Source organism: Microtus oregoni, unplaced genomic scaffold (assembly GCF_018167655.1).
Source record: "Microtus oregoni isolate MIOR12 unplaced genomic scaffold, Mior012 000028F_ref0000031, whole genome shotgun sequence".
In the NCBI taxonomy this organism is placed as follows: domain Eukaryota; kingdom Metazoa; phylum Chordata; class Mammalia; order Rodentia; family Cricetidae; genus Microtus; species Microtus oregoni.
In genome coordinates, this window is record NW_024543087.1 from 14,245,321 (window position 1) to 14,271,884 (window position 26,564).

At 43.4% G+C, this 26,564-nt stretch overlaps 1 protein-coding gene across 17 annotated transcripts in view; it reads right to left on the bottom strand.

Moving 5' to 3' along the window:
• Map4 (microtubule associated protein 4) overlaps positions 1–26,564 on the bottom strand; it is a 135,440-nt gene that overhangs the window by 6,940 nt on the left and 101,936 nt on the right. For 6 of the 17 annotated variants that reach the window (XM_041676797.1, XM_041676796.1, XM_041676799.1 and 3 more), the window contains 7 exons: positions 14,802–14,908; positions 13,336–13,557; positions 8,194–8,365; positions 7,627–7,686; positions 7,260–7,540; positions 5,429–5,542; positions 3,461–3,553 (listed from right to left, as the gene is read on the bottom strand). In XM_041676797.1, the coding sequence (XP_041532731.1) occupies positions 3,461–3,553; positions 5,429–5,542; positions 7,260–7,540; positions 7,627–7,686; positions 8,194–8,365; positions 13,336–13,557; positions 14,802–14,908 (1,049 nt within the window). Of the gene's footprint in view, positions 1–3,460; positions 3,554–5,428; positions 5,543–7,259; positions 7,541–7,626; positions 7,687–8,193; positions 8,366–13,335; positions 13,558–14,801; positions 14,909–23,149; positions 24,651–26,564 lie in introns of those variants that run through there. The other 11 variants (XM_041676811.1, XM_041676809.1, XM_041676802.1 and 8 more) reach the window with 6 other exon arrangements.

The following is a 26,564-nucleotide window of genomic DNA, read 5'->3' on the forward strand; positions in this document are numbered from 1 at the left end:
GAACTCTCTGACAAGACCTGAGCACACTATGCAGACTGTGCTGCGCATGCCTCTAATCCCAGCACTCCAGGAGACAGAGGTAGCTGGAGCTCCACAAACTCAGCTGATGGCTGATGGAGAAAAGCCATGACCTGTGAGTCATGCCAAAGGTGGGAGGAAAGATGTACACTTAATCAGCTTAAAGAAAACTGTAGAACAAACACATACTAAATGAAACGTAGGCTACAGACAGCACAATTAACATTCCATAGAACAGGGACTAGGGAGATAGCTCTGTGGGTAAAGGTACTGGCCATTCAATGTAAGAAATGGAATTCAAATCTTCAGCTATCATATAAAACTTAGATTCATAGCACCAGCATCTGGAATCCCACAAGTCACACAGAGGGAAGAGAGAATCCCCAGAATTTCCCCAGTCTGTCTGGACTGTTGACAAAGGTTTCTATCCTACCTGGTCCTGCAGCCATTCATTCCAAAGAAACACACAGAGGTCTATGTTAATTATAAACTGAATGGCCTATTAGCTCAGGCTTCTTATATACTCTTACATCCTACATTAACCCATAATTCTTGTCTGTGTCAGCCATGTGGCTTGGTACCTTTTATCAGGGAGGCATTCTCATCTTGCTTCCTCTGTGTCTGGGTGACGACTAAAGACTCAGCCTTTCCTCTTCCCAGAATTCTCCTGTTCATGTTGCCCCACCTATACTTCCTACCTGGCTACTGGCCAATCAGCATTTATTAAAACAGTACAAGAGACAATCCATTGTCCCATAGTAGTAGGCAGCAGATAAACAAAAGACCTTACCTCAAACATGGTGAAAGAGACTCATCAAGGCTGCCCTCTCATCTCTACCTATGTGCTGTGTCTTGAATCCCATGCCCACCTGCCATCCCCCCAAAGATGCTAAATCAGAACAGCAATTTATTTGCTGTCTCAAACACAGATACACAGACACAGACACACAGACACAGATACACACACACACACCCCAGAAAGTAGCTTAAAACAAGAGAATTACCTGTAGAATGGAGAAAATTCTTAAAATGAAAGAAAAAGAAGTCAGACAGCGGTGACGCATGTCTTTAACTTTAATCCCAGCATCTGGGAGTTTTGGTTTATTGACTTTATTCATTTATTATGTGAGACACAGTCTTTCTATGTAGCGCTGGCTGTCATGGAACTCGATATGTAGACCAGGCCTTGAATCAAGTGCTGGGATTAAAGGAGTGTGTCGCCCCATCAGACTCCCATCTATTCCTTAAAGAATATGTTGGTATGCAACCAATCAGAGACAGACATTCTACCCTGCTGTATTCTGAGTTTTCACAGGCCATGGCTGGTGTGACATCCCCCCACTCCAATACACACTGTTAAAATGAACTGCCCACAGGTCTGAGCACTTACTCTCCCTCTCAAAAGGGTGAAAGAGAACCCAAACTGCCATAAAAATCTTCAGTTAGGACTAGATACAGAAGCAGCTGAAACACAGGACAGAGGAATGCACAACTTTTCCTTTCCAATGTCTCTGGATATGCAGTTTCGGAACATCTGGGGAGTACTATGCCTGTGATTCTAGTAGTAGGAGGTAGATACAGCGGAAAGCTAAGTTTGTGACCCTGTCTCTAAAAGAAAAATAAGTAGATGAAATACTAACTATTCATTGCTCTGTGTAGCGTTTGCACCACAGTCTATACACTGCATAGTCTGCTGTGATCTTCCAGGGTTGCCTAGTTTTGTTTGGGTAGGGTAAATGCACTTTTTAGGAGGCTATCATGCTGGGGATGAAACATATGACCCCACGACTGTGCAAACACTTTAACAGATAACTATTTCGAAACCCCAAAACACTAAAATTTGTTGCACACAGAAGTAACATAATTCCCCAAAATTCCTGTTCACTCACATTTCTATCCAGGCCAAGAACCCAAAAATAAAAGCTACTGGCATCAGTGCTTAATCCGGCCTCAGAGCCTGACTCCTGAATTATATATTATTTTTCAAAGTCTTCTTTTTTATTAAAGATTTTAATTATTTATTAAGCATACAATGTACTGCTGGCAAGGAAGGCACCAGATCTCATTACAGACCGTTGTGAGCCACCATGTGGTTGCTGGGAATTGAACTCGGGACCTCTGGAAGAGCAGCCAGTGCTCTTACCCTCTGAGCCATCTCTCCAGATCCATCTTTTAAAGTCTTAACTCACTGCAGCCGACCTCACCCCACACCGCTAGTAAACTGCCAACCATCAACGGACCTGGTACACTCTAACCTACTGCAAAGCATGCTGAGTCTGCCTTAAAAAAAAAAAAAAACACTGAGTCAGGTGGTGGTGGCACACACCTTTAATCCCAGCACTCAAGAAGCAGAGGCAAATGGATCTCTGTGAGTTTCAGGCCAGCCTGGTCTACAGAGTGAGTTCAAAGACATCCAAGGCTACAGAGTGAAACCCTGTCTTAAAAACAAAACAAAAGAACCACAGTGAGTTTTAACTGGGAGGAAGTATAAGCAGGTGGTTGACTAGGGGAACACTCTGGCTGTATTCCTCAAAATAAAACTTCTGGGGAGTGTTTGCAGAGCTGGGCAGAATGGCCTGAGTATCTGGGGGAAGCAGGTGTGCAAAGGAGAAAGGAAAGTAGAACACCCCAATTCAGGGTGGTGAACTGAAGACAAACCAACATGGGCCAGTCTCCCTTGAATGGGAGGTAAGGGCAGGGGCCATGTAGGTGGCCCAGTACCATGCCCCTGGTACAGCTCTGCATCTTCCACTTGCCTAGACACCATCACAGGAACAAGGAGGAAACACCCACTGAATGGCGATGACCCCTTGAACTGTTTCTCTAGATCAGAACCTCCCTGTGAGCTGTAATCACCAGCACCCCCAACACATGCAGAGAGTTAACATGAGCAGCGCTGTGATAACAAGGAGGATGTTTAGATGGAACAGACAAAAAGAAAGGGGACTCAAAGGAGAAGCAGAAAGAAGGCAGGCGAGCAGAAAGAAAGAGAACACAAAGGAGAATACAGGTAGAAGCAAGAGTAGTAGGTGAAATGCTAGTGAATACTAATTTTGCAATGTCAAAGATTCAAGCGCAGGACAGGACATGGGTAACTGTCTCAGGTCAGGGACTCCCCCAAGGGATGCCCGGGCACACAGCCAAGTCTGTACATCCCAAGTAACGATAGCTTCAGCCCTCAGAGCAGGTCTCTAGCTTAGCCTCACACACATGCTGGGGAAGTGAGACTATCCAAATATCACTAGCCATGTTTTAGGGGATCATTAAGACACCCACAAAATATATACAGGCCTCTAGCTCCCATCACTTGGCAGAACTGCTTCTTGGCAAGAGCCCAACCCAGGCCACTTGTGATCGTGTCCCATGAGGGAAGGCAGCCCTCTTGCCGGGGTTCCCACAGAGGCTACACCTCATACACCAACTGACCACAGCTTATACTTACATTGCCACCTCCAGGGACATGCTTAATATTGTCCTTGGAACCACACTTGGATTGAATATGGCTGTAGCTCACTTTTTTGGAGACTATCTGGACCTGGAGTGTTAGACAACAGAAGGAGAGAGAAAGAAAAAAAAAACAAAAAACAAAAAAGACAAAGGGAGAGGGCCAGTTAGAACTTACACAGAACAGGTCCACATGTGATCACAATGTCAAAGAGCACCCTTAAACCACTGTACACAGAGTCTTTGGAAAAGGGGTTGAAAAACAAAGGAGAAGGAATGGGAAAGAAAGAAAGAAAGAAAGAAAGAAAGAAAGAAAGCAAGCGACGAGAGAAGCTACACAGTGACGTGCGGCTGTCCTCACTGCTCCTGGGCTGCGCTTGTAGTTTCTAAGACACATACAGCAACAGGTCCCAGATGCCCAACACAAACATTGCCCCAACTTCTTCTCCAGGCCCTCCTCTGGAGAGTGGATGCAAGGTCTCTTGCTCTTTTCAGCAAGGCTATTGATGCTCTGAACTAGTTCCCATCTGGGTCCTGGAACTTGCAGCCAGACTCAGCCCTGGAAACAAAAGCTGCCCTAAGAATTGTTGGGCAGCTGGCGAACGGCACAGATCTGATAACAACAGGAAGGAAGACACACTGTTCATATAAAAAAAAAAGGCAAATGGTCACAGAATCCTGAGCCTGACACCAGGGGAGCACAAGCCACAGACTCAGTAGCTGGCACACTTCACCCATCTGTTTCAGGCTTTCAAGAACATTATGTGATGTATAAAGAGGGACTTTACATTCATGTTTTGTTCGTTTGTTTGAAATAGGTAACTCCTTCACTACGTAGAGAAGCAAATTCCTGATTTTCCTGTCTCACCAATAACACTGCTGGCCCTACAAGCAGCAATCTGGCTTTATACTCCTGTGAATACTCTAGCTACAGAATCCCGTGCCCAGTGAGTTGCATGTATAAACAGAACAGAAGAAAACAGTGCTACAGAGATGTACAATTCAGGGGCACAACCATGCTGCACTGCAATACCCTTGCCTGAAACTGGGTAACATATAGACTTCTTCTTTGGTTCTCAATAATAAATGCTTCCAGGCCCTTTCTTCCATCTCCCTCTCCTCAGAACTAGAAGATCTGTGTAAATGAAATATGCTGTGTTGTCTACAGAACACAGAGACCACTGTGAGGAACTCTAATTCAGATACCTTACCATGTTCTTTTCATTTCTTAACTCTCATCAACTCCAACAGTGGATTGCTGTTAGTAAACTAGAGTGAGCTGGAAACCATGGGACTAGAGTTATTTTAGTGATGAGCCACCACAAGTTACAATGCAGCTACCATTGTCTCATTACCCCCATCCTAGCAGTTCCTGGGGTTGACAGACTACCTATCTTGGTCTCTAAGGGCCAGAGTTCAGGCAACCCAGCTGCCTGCTACAACAGGTAGCACAAGACTATTTGTCAGTGTGGAAATCATAACAAAGCTGGGGTCTTAGTTTCCCAATGCCCTTCAGCAGACACTGCAGTTTGGGTTTAAAAGGCATCTCCAGGAAAGAAAAAAAAAAGACCCAGGACACAGTAGCAAGTGTTTTTTTTTAAAGGTCAGAAGATAGGGGTGGCAGGGCTCTGGGCCACTGCTTTGTCTTCTGAGGAAGAACCTAGGAATGAAGGATGTTTGCATACTAAATAAATGAGCTTCAATGCCAAGGAAGTGACTGACAGTTTGCAAGTTCCCGTCATCAGGTTGAGTAAGTAGCCCCCAATGGGGGATGAGCTCACAACTTGGTTAGCTTTCAGGGTTGATATAAAAGTTGTCTGAGGGCTGAGTCACTAACTAGAGGAAGGAACACAGGAAGAAGCAGGAGCTAGTTAAGAACAGGAGCAAAGCAGAATAGAAGGGAAAATGACTCAGGCTAGAAGAATGATGATTCTACCTCAAAGAGGTAGACCTAAGTAAAACTCACTTTCCCAGCAGGCGGTCTCTGCGCACTCGCAATGGAGCCAGCTGCTCTAGTGACTGCATTAGGTTCGGGCTTTCCAGCTGTGGCAGCTGCCTCTGTTTTTTTCTCTATTTTGGCCTGGATGGAGATAAAGGTGGGGGGGGGGGGGCAAATTTCAAACAAAGATGAGAGCCCAAATGCCAAGGAAGGAAGAAGTTGGGATGAAGAATAAAACATCAATCAATCAATCAAACAAACAAAAAAACCAAAAAAAAAAAAACAAAGGCTGGGATGCCAGGCAGAAAGAAGCAGGTCAACCTTGCCCCTAGAACAGCACACTCCTATGCTAGCTCCTCAGAGATCCCTGAGTAAGGTGCACAAGAAGAGAATCCATGGCCAGACTGAAACAAAGAGGAGATCATGCATTTATGGAGAGAAGGATCAAAGGCTAAGATCAAACTGGTGCTTTTTGTGAGCACGTGTGTGAGACGCCATCTTGACTTGAACACTCTGCTCTCTAAGCACTGGTCATGGCCACCAGTGATGGTGAGCATGCCATTCATCAGGTGCCCTTCAACAGACAGCCCAACCACTAGCCCGAGTTATTTAGAACCTCTTAAGCATTTACAGCAGGAAAACTCAGAAGAACAAAGACTGGGAGAAGGGTCACCTGTGGCTCAGTCTAGACATTGAGCTGGGTGTCAAACCACTGTTTACCAAAAGTGACTCAGGCTGTCATCCCAGAATGATCCCAGTAACATCAGCCAAACGAACCATGATTCTGCCTTCTTGTTCCCATTCTTTTTTTCTTTTTAATTCTATGCCTGATGCCCACAGAGACCATAAGAGGGCACTGGGATCGCTGGAACTGGCGTGACATAAAACAGGTTGCGAGTCACAGATGTGGGTTCTTAACCACCAAGTCATCTCTCCAGGCTCCCTATACTCAGACTAGTCCAGAGCTAGCAAAGGACGTAACTGAGACTAACTGCTGCCGGCTCAGGTGAACTTGGCTGTCAATCCTTCCACATTCTGGGTTCCCAACAACTGCTAACACTGAATGCATCAATCTGTGATCACGCAACCAGAATACTCTTTTAAAAAACGTCACTTATTGTGCATGTGCATGTGTGCATATAAACACTTGCAGCACATGTGTGGAAGTCAGAAGAAAACCTGTAGGAGTCACTTTTATCTCTCCATCACAGAGTTTCTGTAGATCAAATTCATGCTGTCAGGATTGGTGGTAAGTGCCCAAAAAAGGCAACATTTTTCTATGTAGTCTTGAAGCTTTCTATGTAGACCAGACTGGCTTCAAACTCAAAAATCCTCCTGCCTCTGCCTCCTCCTGCTAGAATTAAAGTTCAGCTACAACACCCAACCTCAGAACTTTATTACTGTGAAGATTCAGTTCACTTCACAGCAGAGCTTCCTTTGAACACCAGAGGGCACCTCAGTTTCCTTTCAGACGGACTCAAATAAGTGTGTTCATGAACTGGGCTCATGTCCAGTGTCTCTTACCCTCATAGCTTCTGAAGCTCTCTCTCTCCCTAACCACTGTAGCAGTCGGCTCTCATTATAGGCACACATTATAGTGTGCTCACATCCACAGAAGACTCTTTCTACTTCCCAATGGAAAATGTAAACCCAAACCCCAACACACTGAACAGAGCTCTTTGTATCAATATGGAAAGAGAAGGAAAGAAAAGCAATCAGCCCAGGCTACCCTGACATTGTAGTGCCAAAAGCCAAACTGGAATACCCTGGTACTGAATGCAAGGTCCTAAAAGGCCCTTTAGGTGTGAATGTGGCAGAAGAGAAGTAGAAGCTAAGATCCCCAAGCTCCTGGACTCACCCGGCCCCCTCCAGGCTGATGCTTGATATTTTCTGTAGAGCCAATCTTGGAGCGAACATTCTTCAGATCAGGGGCAGAGGCAGTGGTAGCCAGGCGGCTCAGCCTGGGTGCAGAGGAACTAGGCTTAGCTAAGGTAGGCTTCTTGTCCACAGAAGGTCGGGCAGGTGCAGATGTGGGCTTGACTCGAGTGGATGTCATCCCTGCTGGGGATGCTGCCCCAGTGGGAGTGGTGTTCCTCTTCACAGAATTGGTAGAGGTGGTCTTTGAACGACTCAAGTCGGCTGCAAAGAAATGAGAAGTAGGAGGAGTCCATGGGGAAAGAGGGGAGGGTAGGTTCGTTGGGCTTCCTGAGGTGAGCAGGTATTACCTGGTACAGACTTAGCAGTCATCCTTTTGACATCAACGGGTTTCCCCTCAGTCTTAGAGGCTGCACAAACAAAGTAGCATATTTAACAAGATGACCCAATGAGATCAGAACCCATCTGACAACTACAGATGCCCCCTTTGAGCCAGTGACTGTACTTGTTTCTGTGACACAGAAAATTAAATAGCCAATGAAGACTCACAGTATATAGGACAGTACTGTATCCCACTTTCAACAGTTCCAATAATGACTTATGCAAAGAGTCTTAGAAGTATTTTATCAGCCAGGTGGTGGTGGCACACACCTTTAATCCCAGCACTCAGGAGGCAGAGGCAGGCAGATCTCTATGAATGAGGCCAGCCTGGTCTACAGAGTGAGTTCCAGGACAGGCTCCAAAGCTACAGAGAAAAACCCTGTCTTGTAAAACCAAAAGAGTAGCTTATCCGATATGCCTATAATATTAAATTAGCCTCCCCCCCCCCCGCCTCGCATGATGAAGACTGAACACACTGGAAAGCCCTACTCACCTCCCACTGGTTACCATGGCAAGGAATACTATGCAGTACTCACAGGTAGGCCTTTTCGGCAAAGGCGTGGCAGGACTTCTACTGCTTGGCCCAGTTGAGGGAGATGTGGTTTTAGGGAGAGTTGGGGTGGTTTTAGGTCCAGGTCTGAGGGCTGGGGTGGATGCAGGTTTGGAGGGTGAGGTCCGCTTTTCAGGAGTCTTAGCCTCTGTAACTGGCTAAAAATGGGAAAGCGGAAGTAAGAGCTACAGGTCAGTGATGGCCCCACATGGTTTTATAAGAATGCCCAGAAAATAGGGGATGATATGGACCCTGCAGTGAGTGACATGAAAATACACGGTTCTCAGTCAGGCACTCCAGATGACTTTGGAAAGGTGTTTGATGCTTGTGACATCACTTGGCTTAGGTGAGAAGACTGCTATGAGTTTGAGGTTAGCACAGGCTACACAATGAGTTCCAGAACAGACTTGTCCACAGAGTGAGATCACAAAATAAAAACAAAACAACAAGAAAGACCTCAAGACCAAGTGGCCAGGTAGGGAGCACTGTGTTCTAAGGTTAGGAAATGGGAGTCAATCTACACCAATCAGTGGGAGAGATAACCCCAAAGGGCGCATCTTACCACAACCTACTTTTACTGGAAACTTTAATAGACATAAGAATCAGAAGCTAAAAGTTATGTTTAGTCATGCTTTTGGTTAACATTTACCCAGAACAGTGGGGCAGAGCATCACTTTTTTTTTTTTCTTTTTTTTTGGTTTTTCAAGACAGGGTTTCGCTGTGGTTTTGGTTCCTGTCCTGGAACTAGCTCTTGTAGACCAGGCTGGTCTCAAACTCACAGAGATCCGCCTGCCTCTGCCTCCCGAGTGCTGGGATTAAAGGCGTGCGCCACCATCGCCTGGCTCAGAGCATCGCTCTTGAAGGTGAGTAGCTACCGGTCAAATCTGAGCCAGAACCTGAGCTATAACCTGAGTCTAGTTCCTAAGGGAGAGTGTGCTCTTGGGACGATCACTGAGTCCCTGTACATTTACTTCTTTATCTGAATAAGGATCAGAAGATAGCATTGCTGCAGCCCATCTTTGATGATGTGGTATTAGGGAGCTAGAAGACAGGAAGACAGCAGAGAAGTGACAAGAAGGGTCAGGCCTGGCCCACATCAGGCACAGGATAATGTTCAAATGAGGGTCAGTTAGAAATTTAGAACTGGAGAGGGGGGAAACAAACCAAAAAAAAAAAAAAAAACAAAAAACAAAAACAACCCAGCTCTGTCTACAGAATTAGTTCCAGAACAGCCCTGGCTATATAAAGAAACACTGTCTCAAAATAAGAACAACAAAATTTCAGTTGGTATCCTATCAAAACTGCCTATGGACAATCTCAAAATCACGGACCTGTATCCTTTTCAATTTGCTCTGAAGTTTCACTATAATGTCTTTTAGACTTAATGTATTTTATGTGTATGAATTCTGTGACTGAATACATGTACATGCAGCACATGCATGCCTGGTGTCCATGGGAGTGAGAAGAAGGCTTCACTTTTCTCAGAACTGAGCAGATGGTCTTGAGTCACCATGTTGGTGCTGGGAATTGAAACCAGGTCCTTTCAAAAGTTACAAGTAGGGCTGGAGAGATGGCTCAGTGGGTAAGAGCACTGTCTGCTCTTCCAGAGGTCCTGAGTTCAATTCCCAGCAACCACATGTTGGCTCACAACCATCTGTAATGAGATCTAGCACCCTCCTCTGGCGTGTGGGCATACATGGAGGCAGAATGTTGTATACATAATAAATCAATCTTTAAAATAAATATTTATTAAAAAAAAAAGTTACAAGTAGCCTGGCGGTGGTGGCACACGCCTTTAATCCCAGCACTAGGGAGGCAGAGGCAGGCGGATCTCTGTGAGTTCGAGACCAGCCTGGTCTACAGAGCTAGTTCCAGGACAGGCTCCAAAGCCACAGAGAAACCCTGTCTCAAAAAACCAAAAAGAAAAAAAAGAAAAAAGAAAAAACAACAACAACAAAAAAAAGTTACAAGTGCTCGGGGCCATCTCAGTGCTGAGGCTGGAAAGATGGCTCAGAGGTTAAGAGCACTGTGTGCTCTCTTCTGTAGGTCCTGAGTTCAATTCCCAGGAACCACATGGTGACTCACACTGTAATGAGATCTGGTGTCCTCTTCTGGTTTGCAAGCATACATGCAGGCAGAACAACACAATTAATTAATAATTAACTTTTTTTTAAAAAAAAAAAAATAAAGAGCTGGGCAGTGGTGGCGCATGCCTTTAATCCCAGCACTCGGGAGGCAGAGACAGGTGGATCTGTGTGAGTCCGAGGCCAGCCTGGTCTACAAGAGCTAGTGCCAGGACAGGCTCCAAAGCTACAGAGAAACCCTGTCTCGAAAAACAAAACAAAACAACAAAAATACAAACACACACACACACACACAAAAAGAAAGATTAAGCTACAAGTGCTCTTAACCACTAACCATCTCAGCAGCCTGAGTGTGTGTGTGTGTGTGCGCGCGCGCGTGCGTGCCTTGATCATTTATGTGTAGGTGCCCTACCCATTGTGGATGCTTTGAACCAAACCTAGTTCCTCTGAAAGAGTAGCATGCATTCTTTAATCCTCGAGCCATCTCTCCAGACCCTGGTCAAAAAATGATGACCAGGCAGAGCACGGAGACACCCATTTTTAATCCTAGCACTCAGAAGGCAGAGGCAGGCAGATCTGAGACCAGTCTGCTCTGTGTAATGTGTTCCAGACTTGCCAGAGCTATACAGTGAGACTTGGTCACAAAATAAAACTAAACAAAACCATTTTGAGGATCAAACCAAACATCATGACAATGATTAAGAAAAATCTAGGAGAGTCCTATTATTTTGCTAGTAGAAGAAACGATGAAAAAATAAGTTACTTGTGGTACAAATCACTGAAGAGTGTGACATCTGTCTACCAGACCTCAGGAAGTTGCGGGGACAGACTGCCCTTTTAGCCACAGTTAAAATGTTGGTTCCCATTTTGTTTTCTAAACAGGTTTTCCTAACTCCAGTTTGCTTCTATAAATCTATACTTTAAGGGCAATGGTGGTTTAACTAGACTTTAGTATACCATTCTCTTAAAGTATTTTAATCTGTCTTTATCTGAAAGACAAACAACAGGAACACCTACAGTCCTGGCCCCTCTTTTAAACTATGCAGTTCAAATTAGCCTCGACCAGCAACCCACATGCTGGGCTTGGATAAATATATGCCCCCATACTTAGCTACATGTCACATTCTTAAGTCGGTTGCCTATAAATTGCTGTTGAAACACCACATAGTAAAAAAACATAAGAAAACAGTGTTGGGGGTTGGGGATTTAGCTCAGTGGTAGAGCGCTTGCCTAGCAAGCGCAAGGCCCTGGGTTTGGTCCTCAGCTTCAGAAAAAGAAAATAAAAGAAAGAAAACAGTGTTGTAGGGGTCCAAACATCAGAAATGGGGTTAGACCTAGGCTCAAACCTGCCTCTGTCACTTACTGGCATGGATTTTATTTAGGAAGGCAACTTGATTGAGTTTAAGCTTCCAGAATTAAAAAATAAAGCTAACAATATTTATATTATGGATGGTTGGGAATGTTCAAGGAGTTATATGTATCAAGAAACTAAAAAGAAAAGAAGAAAGAAAGAAACTATAAGTATAGTTGGCAGTGGTGGTTCAAACCTTTAATCTCGCTCTTCCAAAGGTCCTGAGTTCAATTCCCAGCAACCACATTGTGGCTCACAACCATCTGTAAAGAGGTCTGGCGCCCTCTTCTGGCTTTCAGACATACAGACAGAATATTGTATAATAAATAAATAAATTAATTAATTAATTAATTTAAAAAAAAAAGAACTGAGAGATGCAGCAGCCAGTGCTTCTGCCCAGAAGAAGAAGAGGAAGACAAACCTTTAATCCCAGCACTTGAAGGGATTACTAAGCTCAAGGCCAGCCTGATCTACAGAGTTCTAACAACAGCCAAAGCTAAAGGGCAAAAAGAAAAGACTTGTATACAACAGTTACACATCTCCTCATCCCTGTTAGAAGACTGTTTATAAAGTCTTAGTAGGGACCCACTGCCCTCATTGCCAGTCACCTTCCTTCTTCCCTCTTAATTAAATAGTTTCCTAAAGATCTAGAATGGGAGCCAACTGGACAAATAAAGTTCATAAATAAAGTTTTTTTTTATATAAATAAAGTTTTATGAGACAACATCATTTCTAGTCTAAGACAGAATTTCTCAGCTTCTTAGCCAGGGTTTCAATTTTGGACTACAAATCCTAGAGATGCTTTACAAGATTAAAGTAGAACACTACCATGTTAACTTGGGATTAGTTTCCCACCATGAATTTAAAGACACAATAGGCTAAACTCAAGGCCCTTCTCAAATAAATAAGAGCTCAGGGAAGGCAGCAGCAGCCACAGCATCCACCTTGCCCTCCTCCAGAAAAATTAGGAAAGCCAAGTGCCAGGACACAATGTGACCTGGACAGATGAGCATCACAGGTAGCCCAGTGATGAATGGCCAAAAGCTGAAAGCAAACCAAGTTGTCACATGATCGATCCTGGATCGTGCTGAGCTCAGCTGGAAAGGTCAGCACGTTGCTAAGTAACAGAAAAACTTTATTCTGCAGGATGATTAAAGAGAAAGGCAAATAGGAATTATGGTCCACCCCAAACAGTATCTGATAAGTCTGTGAAGTACAAGAAACTGATCAAAATATATTAGTAGGTGAAACATAAGGAACAGTTAAGGAAAAAAAAGAAGCTGGGTGGTGGGGGTGCACACTTTTAATCCTAGCACTCAGGCAGAGGCAGTAAGATATCTGAGTTCTGAGTTGAAGCCAGACTGGTTGACAGAGCAAGTTCTAGGACAGCTAGGGCTATACAAAGAAACCCTGTCTTGGAAAAAAAGGAAAGAAAAGAAAAGAAAAATTAAAAAGGAAGAAGAATGAAGTAGATGAAATACTACTTCTGATCAGGGCAGACAAAGGTAAAAAGGATAAAAGGTTTTGAAGTGTTATGATCTCACCACTGGGCACCCAAATGACTTTCAAAGCACCTATTTCCTCTCTCCTTTCTCAATTCTATCAGTTCAGCATCTGTAGCAAGGGCCTAGCTATTGATCTGAAACTCAGAGAAGGAATCTTTTCCTGGCATAGCAGAGGGGTAGCTGCTTACCTTTGGTTTCACGTCTCTTGCAGGTAGGGTGGAAGGCCTGGCAGTAGCAGTGGCAGCAGCAGGGCGTTTGGGTGGGGCAGCTGGCACTGAGCCTGAAGCGAGGCTCATGGGTTTTTTATTCAACCCACCAGAAGTGGTGGGAGCTGGCTGCTTAGGGAGTGTAGTGGACTGTGTTTTGACTTTCGATGTTGAAGTCTTGGCAGGCTGAGTGGTGGCCAAAGGCTTTAGGTTGATGGTTGTTTAATTTTTAATTTTGAATTTTTAAAGAACATCAAACACACAGACAAGAATAAAAACAAATTAAAATAAAGTATAAACTGCAGAATTCAAAGTAAATTATAAGCAATGAGGATTGATGCAACTGAAAATAAGCATTCCTTTCTTCTGAGCTCAGTAAAAACCAAAGTGATATCAAGATGGAGATAAAGAAACCATAATTTTTTTTTCTTTATTCTTAGTTGAACCCAAGGTCTTAGGCATGCTACTTCTGAACTATACCCCCATGTCTGTGGAAATGCTTTCTTAAATCACAGCACCACAAATTCCAGCAGTGTGATTCCTAGACAATTAATAGCTTTGTATTAATTAACTTTTAGTGGCTATAAGAATTCTATTAATAAGCCAGGTGGTGGTGGCGCATGCCTTTAATCCCAGTACTCGGGAGGCAGAGGCAGGCGGATCTCCGTGAGTTTGAAGCTAGTTTGATCTACAAGAAATAGTTCTAGGACAGGCCCCAAAGCTACAGAGAAACCCTGTCTTGGAAAAATAAATAACAAAACAAAACAAAACAAAAAGAATGCTACAACTAAAGCCATTAGCAAGTGATTAAGTCATTGCTGGCTAGATCTTACTTCATTTAGGAAAAATAGGATCTCGCTATATTACCCAGAGTGGCATACAGCTCCAGATCCTCTAGCCTCAGTTTTCCAGACTGCTGAGATGACAGGTATAGGTAGTACAACCTGCTTTTCGTACCTATGTCTTCACCAGACAGCTTAACTAGAACTAAAATGTGCCCCTATGTTCTATCTGAAAACCTTCATTTCCTTTTCACGAGCAGATTTTAGAGTAAGTCTAAAACTGCTTTCTGTTGTTAGTAAGAGAAAAGGAAGTCATTTATATATCAACTATGGTGGATATATCAAGACCTGGTCTGAAAAAATCTGCTGTGCTTGTACTTAGGAAGTACAAGGCCATCAGGTCAATCTTTAGCACAGACAACAAACAAATATCTAACAAACATTTTACATAGATATACTGTGAAAGTGCAAAGGCAGAAGATTTTAACCTTTGGGATAGGCTGTATGAGAAAATGAGAATATCCTTTTTAAGAACATCTAAATTTGAAGGAAGACAGGATAGCTCAGAAAAAAAGAAACTGCATTCATGATTCAAGCAATAACAACAGAAGGTCCTGCTTTTAAAAATTACAGAAAAGGATAACCACCATTCATTCAAGCACCTACCTTTGCTTTCTTTTCTGGGCTTGGTGGGAGTTCCTTGTTTGGTGGGGTAGAGATGTCATTTCCTGACACACCCACAGCAGTCTTTTCTTCTTCTTGCCTGGCTATTCCTACAGAGAGTCAATGGGAATTAGCCTAAACAAATGTGTTTTCACAACCATTTTAAACATAGAAGGCTTGGCTGAGAGCCCTGCAGGGCGATGCTGCTGAGGACGTCGGCCTGCGCACCCCAGATCACAGCAATTCTAGGAGCACTTCTGTGCTCAAGCAAGCGGAGGAGGAGTCCCCGTGATGACTGGTGGGAGAAAACAGCCTTAAAAGTTTGGTCTCTTTTCCCTTGACACCAACAAAGAGCTTCTATCACCTAAACACCTACTCCCTGAAAACAAAGGGGACAAAAAGCCCTTCTGCTATAGTCTATCCCTGGAATAAAGGTTGCTGAGATGGGGCAAACGCCAGCTTATTTGATGTCTGGCCTTACTTCCTTTCCCTCTACTGTAGAGAACCACTTACAGAGGATGAGATTAGGCTGCTCTAGTTCTAACAGTGACCTAGATTTCCAACACGGCTGAGACCCACAGAAAATAAAAGTCATCAGCCTAAGCTAGCAAAACTCCTCTCCATAGGGGAGATACTTCAGATGCTAATAAGTGTTACCTAATAGCGCTATGATACTAAGAAATGTGGAGCCCTTATGTGGAGAAGATTTTCTGACCGGTACAAAACCTGGAACCACAAAAAGTTTAAAGAAAAGCAAAGTCATAAAATCCAAAGGCAACTGCTAAACAAAAGAAGATAATTGACCCTTACATCAAATACAAAGAGATTATATAAATAACTCCTACAAATCAGGAGTCCTGTTTTGTAAATAGATCTCAAGTAGCCAGGATTGGCCTAGAAATCACTACATATATGAAGATGATTCTGATTTTCCTGTCTTCACCTTCTGAGTGCTGGGATTACAAAGTTGTACTGTTATCTTTATGTGATGGCAACCTAGGCTTTGGGGATGTTGGGTGTGCATAGTATCACTTGAGCTACAGGCCCTGTATTTGCTTCTTTTTTTTGAAGACAGGCTCTCATATAGCATATGCTGGTCTTGAACTCTTGATCCTCCTAATTTAATCAATTGAAAGATGTGATTACAGGCCTGAGCCATTATACCTAGGCCCAGTTATCACTAACTCTTTTAAGGTCAACAATTCGAAAGAAAACGAGTCAAAAGTATACGAAAGTAACTCCTAGAAATACTAATGTCCTTTGAAAACATGAAAAGGTGAGCCAGGCACAGTAGCACATGCCTATAATTCTAATAATGGAAAGATAGTAGCAGCTAGAGTTCAAGGTCAGATCTAGCTACATAGTGAGTTTGAGGACTGTCTGGGCTATATGAGATGTAGTCTCAAAAACCAAATAAGGGTGAGTTCGAGACCAGCCTGGTCTACAGAGCTAGTTCCAGGACAGGCTCCAAAGCCATAGAGAAACCCTGTCTCAAAAATAAAAAAAAAAAAAAAAAAAAAAAAAAAAAAAAAAAAAAAACCAAATAAGGACTAGAGAGATTGCAAAGGTTAAGAGCACCAATCTGTCTTGCAGAGGACTTAGGTTTGATTCATAGCACCCATGCTGTGGCATATAGATCAGGTTCTAGTGGATCCATGTGCATCACATACACATGATACATAGAAGCAAAAACACCCATGAAATAAAAATAAGCAAATCTTAAAAGCAGAAAGACAAAAAAGGTGACATTTTCTATCTTAGATACTCTTTTCTTGCTATTATAAGGACTTTCAGAATTTTTAAAATAATGTTTTGAAATTCATTGCTTTGTACCCTTGCTCAGTAGTTGCTGTTAGTACTGAATGTCAGTACTAATAGCAACAGAGAGAACCGTAGGATAAACTACTAAACTTTTACTCCACTTACAATCCTTGATGTACCCCATTTTGACTTTCTGCAGAGGAACTTAAGACTTGCAAATTCAAGGCCAACACACAAGTGATGAGCTATATTTTGAGCACCTAACTCCACTTTAAAATAAAATGTACTATGGATGTGAAGATAACACAGTAGGTAAAGCAGGTATATGGAGACCTGTGTTTGGTCACTAGACTCCATGGGGAAATGCCTACTTGCAATTCCAGTGCTGGGGAAGTAGTGACCAGCCAGGTAGTCTATAGTCCAATGGTGAGCTTCAGGGCAACGAGACCTTGTTTCAAAGGAGGTGGACGATATTTCTGAGGATGGCACCTAAGGTTGTTCTCAGCCCTCCAGCCTCCACACAAATATGTCATATGGATCTGCACACACACTAACAGAGGCATAAAAGGTGTCAGATTTGTTTCTTGTTCATATTTTAAGCCTCATAAGACATTAGAATTTTTGTTATGCTAATAAAATATGGCTTAGGATAGTCTATAATATTTATGCCTTTTTGTTGTAGAAATTCCAAAGCCTCCTCCTGTTACATCTTATCTTTTGGGAGATTTTCTGTTAGCTGTCTCTACAGGTCTGTCCATTAGATAACAAATATTCTTATTTATCCTTGAAGTAAACTTAAGAATTTGTCTCTTCTATTCTGGATAGCTTTGCCGTCACTGTTAACCATTGTCACCCACTTTCTGTTAGCATTCAGAAAACACTTGTTATTGTATTATATGTCCTCTGGCTTTTGTCAGAAATACACTGTCACTCATTCCCTGAAAGACAGTGGAGTGCCCAGTCCCTTCTGCTTCAAGATTTTTATCTTTCTTTTTGTAAATGTTCCTGCTAACTAGAAAAAAAAAAGTTTAGCTATGAATTATTTATTTGGAATTCTCAGTTAAGTTCCTTCAATTTTTTTGTTTTTGCTTTTCTTGACAGGGTTTCTCTGTGTAATAGCCCTGGCTGCACTGTAGCCCAGGCTGGCCTCAAACTAAACTGCCTCTGCCTCCTGAGTGCTGGGATGAAAGGTGGATGCAACCACACATGGCTTAGTTTCTTGACTCTTTATGCTACTATCTTTTGCCAAATCTAGCACATTTGGTGATGATTTCGTCAAACAGTCAATGAGTTTAACACCCTCTTTCTGCTCTAGACTCTGAGGGTAGCAGCGATCAATGCCCAGGTTTTTTCATTATTAAGCCTTGTCCTTCCGAGAATCTGCTATTCTTTTCCAGTCATTCTTCACTATTATTCACATGACTGAACTGGATAATTTCTACTCATTTTGCCAAATTCACTGATAACCCTTAAGGATGGAACCCAGCACAAGTGTTCTACTGCTGAGAACATCCATCCCTACCTTTGATTTGCTGACTGCACCCCATTTTTACTACTTTAAATTTTTAAACATATTTATTTATCTATATGATGTATATGCGTGTTTTGTCTGCTTGTAAGTCTGCACACCAGAAGAGGGCATCTGAGCCCACGGGACAACACTTATAGATAGTTGTGAGCCACCATGTGAGTGCTGAAAATTTAACTCAGGACCCCTGGAAGAGCAGCCAGTGCTCTTAACCATTAAATCATCTCTCCAGCCCCTTGTTTTAATTTCTTCTTTCTTTCTCTTACCGAGAAAAGGTTTCAATTCTGTAGGGCAGGTTGTCTTTGAACTCACTATTTCAGCAGGAAAACCTGGAATACGTGGCCTCCTGAGTCCTGGGATTACAAATGTGTACTGCCATGCTGACAAAATTTTACAAGATGTACAATTAACATTTGGTCATTTTTTAATAACTTTTGAGATTTTTCTAATTTTCCTTTTTAAATTTTATTTAAAACCATTTTCGGGGCCTGGAGAGATGGCTCAGAGGTTAAGAGCACTGGCTGCTCTTCAACCATCTGTAATGAGATCTGATTCTCTCTTTTTGTGTACAGGCAGAACACTATATACATAATAAATAAATATTAAAAAATCTTTAGGGAGGCCTGGCGGTGGTGGCACACGCCTTTAATCCCAGCACTCTAGAGGCAGAGGCAGGCGGATCTCTGTGAGTTCAAGGCCAGCCTGGTCTACAAGAGCTAGTTTCAGGGCAAGCACCAAAACTACAGAGAAACCCTGTCTCGAAAAGCAAAACAAACACAACAACAACAAAAAACAAAAACCTTAGAGGCCTGAAAAATGGCTTAAGATAAAATCATATGCCCTGAAACCCAACAACCTGAGTACAATCCCTAGGAACACCTGATGGAAGGAGAGAATGGAGTCCTTCAAGTTGTCCTGTGGTTACCACATGATGCTCACAACTGCCCAAATGCTCAAATCCCCAAGTAAATAAATGTAGTAAAGTGGCTCTGAAAATAATTTACAACTTTTATTTTTGGTGCACACTGTGTGTATGTGTGTGTGGTATGAGAGTGCTAGCTCATGCATGCCACTGTGTGCCTGGAGGGAGGTCAGATGACAACCCTGGTTCTCTCCTTCCACCTTGTGTGTGTGTGCCAGGGACAGAGCTCAGGTTGCCAGCAATGTCTTTATCTACTAAGTAAATCTCATTGGGCTTTGTTTTGTTTTTTAAGAAAACTTGTAACTGTGTTAAAGCAACTTTTTGATGTCTGCTTTAAAATTCTAATACTGTATTGAAGCAGGCAATCACTCTCCTATATTTAGCATGTAGGTTCTGGCTAAGTTCAAGTGGAATTTAGTATTTAGAGCCCTAGCGATAAATTCTGACCTGCTGTGTCCTTTTGGCCCTACTGAGGCTCTCAATCCACATTGCTATTGCTTGAAGAATTGAAAGCAATTCCTTGGGTTACTGAACATTCCTAGTACTAGGTAGGAGCTAAGTAACAATGTACTCCCTCCTGGGAACAAGAAAGCAGCTCCTGGACTGTTCTCTGGCATGTGGGGTGGGCTGCTGTTCTATTTGGTTGGCCTTGTTCTGCTGCTGGGAAGGAGGTAGGAAAAAACCCTCAAAACTGCCTCTGGGTAGAAAGGACTGTCAGACAAGTAGCTCATAGATATCCATAACACGATTACTTGGTGATGACAGGGGACGGGTGGGCCTCCCTGCAACTGCTACCATTGTGAATGGGACAGGGGAACAGCTGCTTCTGCTGAGAATGCAACAATGTGTCAAAACCTCTACCATCACAGGCAGATTGCCCAATTCTGGGTATATGGAGGAAAACAGGGTTTCAACTAAGATTTTACTAGACTTCCTTTTTTCTTATCAAAAACAAACAAACACCCAATTTATTTCGTGTGTGTATATGATAGGGGGTATCAAGGTGTACATGTGGAGGTCAGGTGACCATTTTAGGTGTCTGCCTCACTGTCCCATCAGCCCTTTCTAGTCCTTCTTTGAGACTGAACCTGTCTCTTTCATTCTCTTTTCCTTCTTACTACTACTATCGCCTAGTTTGCTAGAATTCTAGGTGCAGGCCTCTCCAGGGATACAGAAGAAATAAAGAAATATCATTGGGAACCCACTGCACTATTCCATAGAAACTGAGATTCACAATAGAACTGCTATACTACGAAAGTTTGATTTTCTGTAACCCAGGATGGCCTTAAATTTGCCATCCCCCTGCCTCAGGCTCCTGAGTCACTAAACTTCCTGCATCAATCATCATGGTGGAAATACAATTGTGTAACCTCTTCCAGTTCACCCCACCTACTATGAACAGGGCAATATCCTGATGTAAACGACTTTGGGCTGGGATGTTTGCTGTCCAATGGCAGGGAACACAGTAGTTAGCAATCAAGAAATTTTTCAGCCGGGCGGTGGTGGCGCACGCCTTTAATCCCAGCACTCGGGAGGCAGAGGCAGGCGGATCTCTGTGAGTTCGAGACCAGCCTGGTCTACAAGAGCTAGTTCCAGGACAGGTTCCAAAACCACAGAGAAACCCTGTCTCGAAAAACCAAAAAAAAAAAAAAAAAAAAAGAAAGAAATTTTTCAGTACAGCATTTCAAACTTAGAAGACTTGAAGATATCCATTTCTAAGTATTTTCCCCATTTTTTCCCCCTAGATGACAACAAAATAATTCTCAGACAGGCAGAAAAGGAGCTTATGTACTGGGAGCAACAGAGAATCCCCAGCGATACACATTAGCTACAGCCTGAATGTACGCATCCTTGAGTTGGTTTCCATCAGAGTCTTCTATGCCCTGAATATAAATAGTCTTTAAAATGAACAAGGCCATCTTGGTTTTGAACTACTTTCTCCTTCCCACTGCTTCTCTCTTTGCTAGGCAATCACTCTGAACTAATAGAAATCCTCCTGCCTCAGTCTCTCAAGTGCTGGGATTAGAGGTATGCACCTCCATACCCAGTACTGGCCTCAAGCCTTTGTTTACATGGGTTCCTTTATCTGGAACTTTTTACCTCTGAACTGTCAGCAATTCTATTTTTAAAAACCCAGGATTAAATGTCTTCCCCTAAAAAATGTTTCATGAGTCACAATCCCACTAAGCCCTTGACTAGGTGGTTTAGTTGCTTAAGGACAGTGACAATTTCTGGTGCCCAGACAGTGACTGACAAAAGGTAGGCATATTAATCAATTACCCTTCATAGCTTAGGGCCAGGATTCAGACATTCATAGGTGAAGGAGTTAGTGCATTTGTCAGTCATTTAGAATGGTTTTCCTGCCAACATGAACTTTATTAGTGGGAACTATAAAGCTTGTTCTAAAACTAACAAAAATTTTTTTAAAATATTTATTTATTTATTTATTATGTATACAATATTCTGTCTGTGTGTATGCCTGCAGGCCAGAAGAGGGCACCAGACGTCATTCCAGATGGTTGTGAGCCTCCATGTGGTTGCTGGGAATTGAACTCAGAACCCTTGGAAGAGCAGGCAATGCTCTTAACCACTGAGCCATCTCTCCAGTCCCTAAAACTAACAAAATTTTTACAAGTCACTATCCTGCCAGGCTTGGAAGAGGATTACAGTCAGTGTCACATATTGAATTCAATAGTTTTGGTAATTTACGAAGCCATGCCTAGTATGTATGTGCCTGAAACTTAATCTCTTCTACCAAAAGGAGGGGAAAAAAGGGTAGGGGGACACAATTGAAAGGGGAAAGGAATCAAGTCTTCACTCACTACCAACTAGAAGGTCCACAGTACTAACTCTCCATGACATGACCGTCATGGGTTTCTGGGGCTCAAATGACAGATGAGAGGATCTTATCGACCAGGACTTTCTAAGTCCTGTTATTGCTACAAGTTTGCAAAAGCCCAGGACACCTGGATTCTCATAATTCTGTATATAAGAGACCACAAAAGAAACACAAGCTTTTGTGTTTAATTTAAAATAAAGACAAAAAACTTGCTAATGTCCTGAGATGGTTCCTCAGATAAAAGTGCTTGTCACACGAGTCTGACAAACCTAGAGTTCAATCCCATAAACTCAAGTAAAGATGGAAAGACTGGATTCTGCCCAAAAGTCATGGTACATGCCCACCCCAATTATTTTAAAGATCTCATGAAAATGTATTCAAGAGAATATTGAGAATGGGTCCTAGGAAAAGTGCTTACTTAAACAAAAACAATTCTTTTAAGTTCCCATTAACATCCTTGTGAACCAAGGTCCTTTGTGGTCAAACTAAATCCAGGAAAAAGCCAGCGTTTTTTTTAGACCACCAACAATGCCAGCAGTGGGGGTGGAAGGAAAGAAAAGGCACTGAAGAGAGCACAGAAGGCCGGCACAAAGAGCCAGGCAGCTCAGTCTCTTACTGGGTCACAAGTCTCTCCTCTCCTCAATTTCCTTTCTTCTCCTTCTCCCCATAAATCCTCAAAATACATGCACAAAGAGAAAACTAGAAGCATGATACAGTCAAACATAAAGTACAGGAGGAGAATATTAAACAGTCAGGTATAAAATGTCCCTTTTTAACTTTAACAAAAAGTAAAACATCCTCCAAAGCAGAAGGGAAAACAGCTTCCACCCAAACTGTGCAACTTAAAGGAGGTTAGTACTGATGAACCCACTGTGAATCTAAACAAAGTGATAGGTTTTTTTTCAAGCAAGTAAATCAATCGATGGCAGTGGGATGGTCTGAGCTCAAGAATCATCTGGTTCAAACCAACAGGATCAGAGGGGTGGGAAGATGGGGGATGGGATAGGGAGGGTGGTGTGAGGTTAAGCAGTTCTAGTTTTTAAATGTCCACCACTCCTGCCCCCAACCCATTGCCAACCTAGCCAATCCACATCCAGTCAGACATTCGGATTGACACAGCCAGATTCACTTTGTTCTCTTTTGCCTCACTCCCAGCAAGCTTCCAACAAGGGAATTAAGCTTTCCCCCAGGCAATCCCACCAGGAGTAATGAGCTGCTGATGCTCCTGTCAGTAACCTATCGCTTTGGCTCCTTCCTCACTGTCTGCTTGTTCCCAGTGGAGGCAGAATTTAGAAACATACCATCACGTGGGGTCTCTTCACACAGCAACAATGGAGTGCTCTGGGTTGCAGTGACCTCAATTTCTTTCTTCCCTGACAGAGTTGTCTGTCCTGGCTGTTTCTCACTTCCCTGGCAGATGACGGAACATGAATCAACTCTTGCCTCACTAGTATCTTCCTGCTCTCTTTCCTTGCTGCTTCCTTCTGGAATCTGTTCCAGCTTACTGGGGAGATAGACCCCAGTAGTGTCCGGTTCCTTCTTCCCAGAGCTGCTGTTGTCCTGGCTGAGGATCAGTTCTTCTCTCTTCTTGGCCACTGGATCCTTGGAGGTTAAATGAGTGGGTACCTCTGAATCAGGCAAGTGGGGCAGTTCCCCAGTACTCAGCCTGCAACTAGCTGACTGCTCCTCGGCCACAGTCATGGAGCGCCTCATGGCAGGCACTCCCAGTTTCCTGGGCACAGGGCTTGGCATTGGGCTGCTGATGGGAGGAAGCAGACAAGAAGGAAGCTCCTCTCGGGAAGGTAGCTCAGGGTACTTGTCAGCAAGGTTCACAGCCGGGGGCACTGAGAGGTGGTAACACTCAGACAGGGCTCTACGCATTGCTTTTTTCTGCTGGGGTGCTTGATCAAGCATAGGTCCCTCCTCTGTAGAACTCAATTTCTCCAACTCCTTATTCTGGCCTGGGCCGTAAAAGCCTGCATCTAAATTATCCTGAGTGAATTCCACCATAGTGACTGGTGGACTGCTGGCGGGCGAACGCTCAATAATGGGGGCGGGGTGGGTAATAGCTACCGGCAGCGAGGACCGATTGTTAGGCTGCTGGGCGGTATCGTTCATCACCCCAATTGCTGGGCAGCTGGAGATAAAGCCATTCTCCTCTTTTCCTGTAGTTGCAGCCCTTGAGAACTGAGGGTTCTGAGTCACGGAGTGAAAGTTGGGGTTCCAAGCACTGGTTTCCTGCTCCTTACTGTACTGAGCGAGGGTATCAGCAGCCCCAGGAAAATTCAGATCTGGCTGGCTTTTGGTGTCTAGTCCATTCTTCCCTGCCACCTTCCCCTGAACTATAGAGGCTTTGTCTTGCCCATCTGTGAGTCCCAGAGGGAACTCAGCTGTCTTCTGGTGTGCTAAGCCCTCTGAGGGATGGCAGGTTTCTGAAATCACATACCTGCTCTCAAGGTGACCGGAGGTTGCTTGATATGCCTTGTTAGGCTCTTCGATGTTGAGTTCTTTGTCTAGCTTCCCCTCAAAATAGCAGAGCTTATTATTCTGCTCCAGGAAGCTGGTATTCTTCACAAGCGCTTCTTTCAGCTGCCCATCCATGCTGACATTCAGCCCGATTTCATTCAGTTTACCCTCTGTCCTCTGCCATTCAAATCCAGTCTGACTGATTTCTTTTGGGGAGTCCATTCTGTACTCTAAAAGCTTGCCTTTGGAGCGCTGGTCTCACGCAGCAGTGAGAGAGGCTGGCTGCTTGTCTGGGAGCAACATCGTCTATTCCACTGCTCCCCCACTCACTCAGAGCTCTCACACCACCCACGTTCACACGGAGTTTGCAGTGACATCACAGCAAGCTCCAAGGACTCATGGTAAGCTCTGTATTCCTCACAATCCCCTTTTTCCTCAAGCAGTTGAGTGCTAAATGTATTTACCAGGTGTGAAAAGGAAGAATGAACAAAAAGAAAAAGAATGCCACTGTTTGTTAATCTGTAAATATAATTTCCTGCCAGCTAGCACTCTGTTTAGCCCTATAATTTAAAATACGGTATGGTGCCAATCCAGGCACTGAGGATAGTAATTACTGCGGTTTTCACTGATATAGATACACGTGTACCCACAATCCACTTAGCTGATTCTATGCCTAGCAGTTAAATGCACCCACTCAAAAAACTGTTTTAAAAATAAGCAAGGCTCATTCGCTGATCCTCAGCTATAAGCCCTGAAGAAATGACTCCAGGAAATTGCTCAGATTCGCACCTTAATGTGAAATTGAGACAGAACGTGGGTGGATTTGCTGTCACAGCAGCTGATCCAATTCTTTCCAGAACTACTTGTGGTTGTGAGAAGATGCCTTTCCTCTCAGCTCACTGGCCCGCTCCCATTTCCCTTCACTCTATTCATTTAATGTATGTGCACTCACCACAGAAGTCAAAGATTAACTTTCAGGAGATGGTTCCCTTTAGCCATGTGGATTCTAGGGATCAAATTCCAATTATAAGGCTTTTTCAAAACTGTCAGCCAAACTAACTGTCTCTAATTTGGTTTCTTTATAAAATTCAAAAGCTGACTTGGGTAGGATTTCCAAAGACCCATGAGTTCCAGGGGTGCCCGTACTGGGAGTTGAATGAAGGACTTAAAGACATTAGTATGCCAGGCTTGGGGGTGCACAACTTTAACCCGAGTACTGAGGAGGCAGATGCAAGTAAATCAGTGGGACTCTGAGGCCAGCCTGGGTCACAAAAACACCAGTGCACAAGGCTTTTGGACATGAATTCCAATAACAAAATACTGAGTGCAACTGCACATCACACTTGTGCTTTCATTGTCTTTTTTTTTTTTTTTTTTTTTAGTTTTTTGAGAAGGGGTTTTTCTGTGGCTTTGGAGCCTGTCCTGGAACTAGCTCTGTAGACCAGGCTGGTCTCCAACTCACAGAGATCCACCTGCCTCTGCCTCCCCGAGTGCTGGGATTAAAGGCGTGCGCCACCATCGCCTGGCTAGTGCTTTCATTCTCGTTTCTACTACTTGGGTCCTTGCATAAGCTGGGTGCTCCCTCCTGTACCTGTCCTGCTCTTCCTAGGGACTGACTATGCAAACACTCTAGACAAAAACTACTACTACCTACTGCTTGTTCCCCACTGCTCCCATTTAGTGCAGGCAGAGCTTCCTTTTGTAGCTTACAAACCATATATTTAGGGCTGAGTGATCACACAACAAAATTTCTAGACTGGGAGAGACCACTTTATACTATAAAACTGTTTGCTTGGAGCAAAACTGATTTTGTTGTCTGGCTTATAATTCACTTCCTGTCCTAACACATGGTTCTGTGAAAAAGTCCATCACAATCCTTAAAGAAGGACTTTCCTAAGAGTAAAAATGATGATGGTGGTGGTTTGTGTATTATACCTGTGGTTCTAAGGATTCAGGTAGCTGAAGTTGGGAGGCCAGCCTAGAACTTAAAACTCTGCTTCAATTCAAAAGAAAACAAAAAACCCATTCTATCTTTGATTTGAGAGCAAAGATGAATGATGTACCGCATTTCTCAAGTCCCTGGGCATCCCTTATATGCAAGCTTGATACACTGAAGTCTGTAGTTCCTGTTGTCTCTGGGCTACCAGTGTCACAGAACTCAGATCCTATGAGGATTTTAAAATTGAGGTTCTAGGGACCAGTACATCCAATAGCCCTGTTGCCCCATGACAGCGAGGTAGCAGTATGTCT